The sequence below is a fragment of the Hipposideros armiger genome, unplaced genomic scaffold, assembly GCF_001890085.2.
Source record: "Hipposideros armiger isolate ML-2016 unplaced genomic scaffold, ASM189008v1 scaffold_282, whole genome shotgun sequence".
NCBI classification, from domain to species: domain Eukaryota; kingdom Metazoa; phylum Chordata; class Mammalia; order Chiroptera; family Hipposideridae; genus Hipposideros; species Hipposideros armiger.
This window is the reverse complement of record NW_017731632.1, coordinates 1,139,779-1,144,487: the sequence shown is the minus strand read 5'-3', so window position 1 is coordinate 1,144,487 and position 4,709 is coordinate 1,139,779. Positions and strand designations below refer to the sequence as shown.

At 57.1% G+C, this 4,709-nt stretch overlaps 1 protein-coding gene across 1 annotated transcript in view; it reads right to left on the bottom strand.

Moving 5' to 3' along the window:
* The window catches only part of NELFA (negative elongation factor complex member A), a 33,452-nt gene extending 32,710 nt beyond the window's left edge, over nt 1-742 (bottom strand). Inside the window, exon 1 of the mRNA XM_019657997.1 lies at nt 186-742. Coding sequence (XP_019513542.1) covers nt 186-395 — 210 coding nt within the window. The 5' untranslated portion in view covers nt 396-742. The remainder of the gene's footprint in view (nt 1-185) is intronic.
* Nucleotides 743-4,709: the final 3,967 nt, after the last annotated feature.

Here is a 4,709-nt window from a genome sequence, read left to right as displayed (position 1 = left end):
TGGGAGAGGCCGGGAGGTGGGGGGCGCTGAGGGGGGCTGTGACGGGGGCAGTGAGCGTGGGGGGCCGTGCGAGTCCGGGGTGGGGTGCGCTGTAAGCCGGGGCAGTAAGGTCTGGGGTCTCGGGTGTGAGGAGCACGGCCCCGAGGCGGAAGGCAGGCCCGCGCCCCCACCTCCGCCCGCCTCACCTCGTCCACCGTGCGGCGCGGGAGGTGCAGCGTCCCAAGCAGCAGCTTGAGCTTTACGGCCGACGAGAGGCTGTGGAAGCAGAGGCGGATGTTGTCGATGACCGCGGCCGTGAGCAGGGACGCGATGCTGGGCGGCGCCCACAGTTCGTCCGTGGCCCCCAGCTTGTTGTGCAGCCACAGGCCCGTGTCGCTCTCCCGCATGGACGCCATCTTGGGGGGGAAAAGCCGGGCGCCGCCGCCGAGCCGGCATCTTATGAAGACACCTACGCGCCCGCGGCGAGGACCCCCAACATGGCGGCGCCCGCCCGGGCAGGCTGCGGTGACGTTGCCGGCGGGGCGGGGCCTCCGCGAGACGCTCCGTGTGACGCCCGCGAGGGCCCCCAAGATGGCGGCGCCCACGACAGGCTCTGTGGGTAGCCGCGGAGGATGGCAGCAGGAGGAACAGACCGCCGCGCCCGTGTGGCGTGTGGGCGCGGCGGCCCCGGGCCGAGGCTCGCGACTGCTCCCGCCGTGGATCCCAGGGCGCGAGCAGCGCGGGCGTCTGGCTCCGGCCTCCCCGCGCCTCCTGAGTCAGGGTTCAGGTCAGAAAGACGTTAGGAGCGCCTTTGGGGTCCGGCCCTCGGTCACCCCTCGGACAGGCCAGATGGGCTGAGCACCTACTGTGTGCCTGGCACGGCGCTGTGTTCATGAAAGAAAGTCCAAAGGGATAGAAAGTTTTCCTGAGAGTTGATTTGAGCCAAAGCTGAGGGCCGACTGGAAGCAAAGTCTCCAAGGAATGAGAAAATGCTCGGAGAATAGCAGTTCGGTGGTTCTTTTTATGTACACAGACTTGAAGGAGAGAAGTCAGGCGCGTGTGATCCACAGGTGGTGGGGCGGGCTGAGAAGGAAAGCGGCGGGACACGGCCTTTACACGGGTGGGTACGCGACAGTCACCACTCATTTTATACAGAGCGTTCATTATGAACACAGGACGGACGCCGATAATCCCGACAGCTGTGTCAGTCACAGAGTGACAGCCATGCCAGAGCATCATGTGGAAGACGTTCAGTGTGACCACCTGGACGCTTTATGAGACTGCAGATGGGGGCACCGCACCCCAGTCTCGAGCATAAGGTCAGAGCTCTCTGACGGCTCCTCGCTCAGGCCTCAGCCCACGAGCTCACAGCCGCACCTGCACTCGCCCCAGACGGGGCGCTTGAAGCCTCACCTGCTGACGGTCTCACCAGCCCTGCCTGACGCCCTACGCTAAGCATCCAGTGCCGAAGGACTCTCGCTGGACACGGGACTCTTTCTCTTATCCTTCCTCCCTAGACCCTCTTCTCCTTGCCTGACCCTATCGCTTGCAAACCTGTGTGACTCTCCTGTGTGACTCTGCTCCACCTCGGCTGTTGGAAGCTCTCCTCTGACCTGAGCCTTGGTTAACGCCCGTGGAAAACCGAGTCAGTAGAACTAGATCCATGGCTTTATTCTCATAAAGTCTGACGTTGTGGAGAGACACACGTGCGTGCGACTGCTCCTTGGACAGCCACGGCCCGCTCACGACACATTTATTGCACACACACGGTATGCGGGGGACAAGGTAACTGAGGACTGCCATGGCCTTGTGCTCTGGCACCAGCACTTGTGTCTCTGAGGGGTCTGTAAAAGAGAATGACTCTGATGTTGCAAAGATATGTTAGCCTCGATGAGCCCACCGTAAAGGCCGACCTTTGCTGAGGAAGTCGTAGTCCTGGCGCATGACTGCCCACCATGACCTGCCCAGTTAGGGGCTTGTGATCCAACCATGTGTGTTGCCTTACAGCTTCGTCCTCGACCGCCCCCCAACACCAACCCCTGACCTAATGAGGTCACAAGGAAGTGTCTTGGAACGCTGAGACCCGGCGGAATGATGTCGGCTATCTCCCTCATTTTCACGGCTGCGCACAGCTGCACCATCCTGGGGGTTGTGTGTGTAGGAGTACAAAAGCACAGCAGGTGTTGGAATACAACGGGGCTGGTTGATGGTAATTAGCCATAAGGCACTTATCACACTAGATAAAACAAGTTTCACTCCTTTGAAGTTTCTTAATAAAAGCTATGCTGGCTCGATTTGGGGTTCAGTTCCAGAGAGAGAGAACTGCAGCCCCCTGGCCTCGCTTTAACTCTGTCCTTGTCTCTTGTGTTTCTTTAACCCTTCGCCGCCCCTCTCACTCCCCACCGCCCATGCTGCGCGGGTCGCGGCACATGTGTGTGGTTATTTTTGGTCACTGAGCTTGTCAAGCCTGCCACGTGGCCCCGTGTACATTCACATCCAGGTGCTGGGGATGCAATAGTGAGACCCAGACCTTTGCCTTTGTGGGTCCTGTGTCAGCTGCAGGTGGCCTTCCTGGGGCCTGTCCCTGACATTTGCACCTGCCAAGTTTGGGCCTGCCCTTTCCAGATGCCCAAAAAGGGGATCAGTGGTCAGGTCCCCTTTTGAAAGGGAATCAGCCCTGCCTTGGGGTAGGGAGTTCTTACCACCTGCAGCCCCTTGTTAGCCTTCAGCATAATCAGCGAAGGCACAAAATCAGGGCTTTCCCAAGAGCCGAGTGCCCCTCCGGCTGGAGGGGGCCTGTCCTGCGCTGGCCAGCCCCTTCCCACCAGGCCAGCTTCCTCACCTGCCTCCAGTGGTCTCTGTCACAGGGCACAGAATCACGGATGGGCCACTAGTGAGCCAGGGCAGCAAACTGGAGGGACTCCCGAGAGCAGTCACAAACTGAGAGGAGTGGGGACTTGTTTACCATGGCATGGCCAGGGCCACCTCTCTCAGGAGGTGACACCACAGCTCAGGGTGAGAGAGGCTGCAGGCAGTGAGTGACCTGCACAGGGAGCACCTCAGAGGTTCAGGAGGCCCCCCACCACATCCCTTACCTCCGCCCCTCCCCCATCACAACCTGGACCTCATCTCTTCCCCAAAGAGTGCCTGTGCCCCTTAGACCTCCCCCTGCCCGCTTTGCCCACAGGCTCCATCCTTCCACTTCATCGAAACCATTGGGGAGACGGGATTGGGGCACCTACTGCCTCGCCCTTCTTTCTACACCTGGGCCATAGAGAGCTCAGCAGTTCAGAACCCTCAGACCAGGGTCCTCATTGGTTGGGATGAGGCCCACATCCGGTTTTATTTCATTTGAGTCTATTTTTCTTTCTTCCACCATCAGTCCCAAAGCTCCCAGACACCTCACCCCTACTCTAGTGTGTTTGGAATATGTCCTTGACACACATAAAAGGTTTCTGGGGCCGCAGTTGGTTAAGAGCGCGAGCTCTGAGCAACAGGGTCGCCGGTTCAATTCCCACATGGGCCAGTGAGCTGCACCCAAGCTGACCTGCTGCTGAGCTGCCAACAGGTGGCAGGATGGCTCAGCTGGTGAGAGCACATGCTCCTAACAAGGTTCGACTCCCATATGGGATGCTGGGCGATGCCCACCCACAACTAAGATTGAACACGGCACCTTGAGCTGAGCTGCCCTGAGCTGTCCACGGGCGGCCGATGGCTCAGTAGTTAGAGCGTGCGCTCTTAGCAACAAGGTTTCTGGGTTCGACTCCCGCATGGGATGGTGGGCTACACACACCCACAACTAAGATTGAACACAGCACCTTGGGCTGAGCGGCCTTGAGCTGCCGACGGGCAGCCAGATGGTGACTGGACTTGGAGCTGAGCTAGCTGCACCCTCCACAACTAAGATGGAAGGACAACAACTTGGCTGTTCCCCTTCCCCAGCTCCCCAACACTGTTCCCCTTCCTCAATTCCCCAATAAAATCTTTTTAAACAAATAAATAAAGGGTTCTTATGTGTGCTTGTGTCTTCAGTGGACAGAGATGGGATTGTACCAGGTGTCATATCCACCACATTTTTGCCTCCCATTCCCCTAGGAGTAGACCCTCCATTGCTTCCACTTGCTCACCCTACAGACAATCTATGATGAGGATGCTCGTCATAGTCCCTTTACCAGGACTATGGGTAAAGGTCCAGGAGGTGGGCCCAGAGTAGGGGTATTGGCCAAAGGTCACCCCGGTAATGTCATAGAGGGCTGCCAAGGGGGGATGCCCCACGTCCCCTCCCAGTTGTGTGTGGGAGCCAGCTTGCACCGGCTTAACAAGAACCATTGTTAATTTTCAGGAATTGTATTGGGTTGTCGGAAAAGTCATGACGTATCTTTTTCTGTGTTTTTTGTTGCAAAAATGCTTCATGACTTTTCCAACAACCCTATACAAACCTGTCATTAAACAGCCATTATAAAAAATTAAGCTTTATTGTATTCATTTTACTACTTGACCTTTTACAAGGCAATTTTTCTTCATCTCATTATTATCCACACTCTATATGTTATTTACACCTAATGTAACCGACGTGGAAATGCTGTATGTTTCATTATAACGCTGATGAGAAAAAAAGGGGATTCCCAGCGAGGGCCACTGTCTCTGTGTAGTGTGCACCTTCTCCCCTCATCTGCATGGGTTTACTCTGGTCCTGCAGTTTCCTCCCATGTCCCAAAGATGTGCACGTG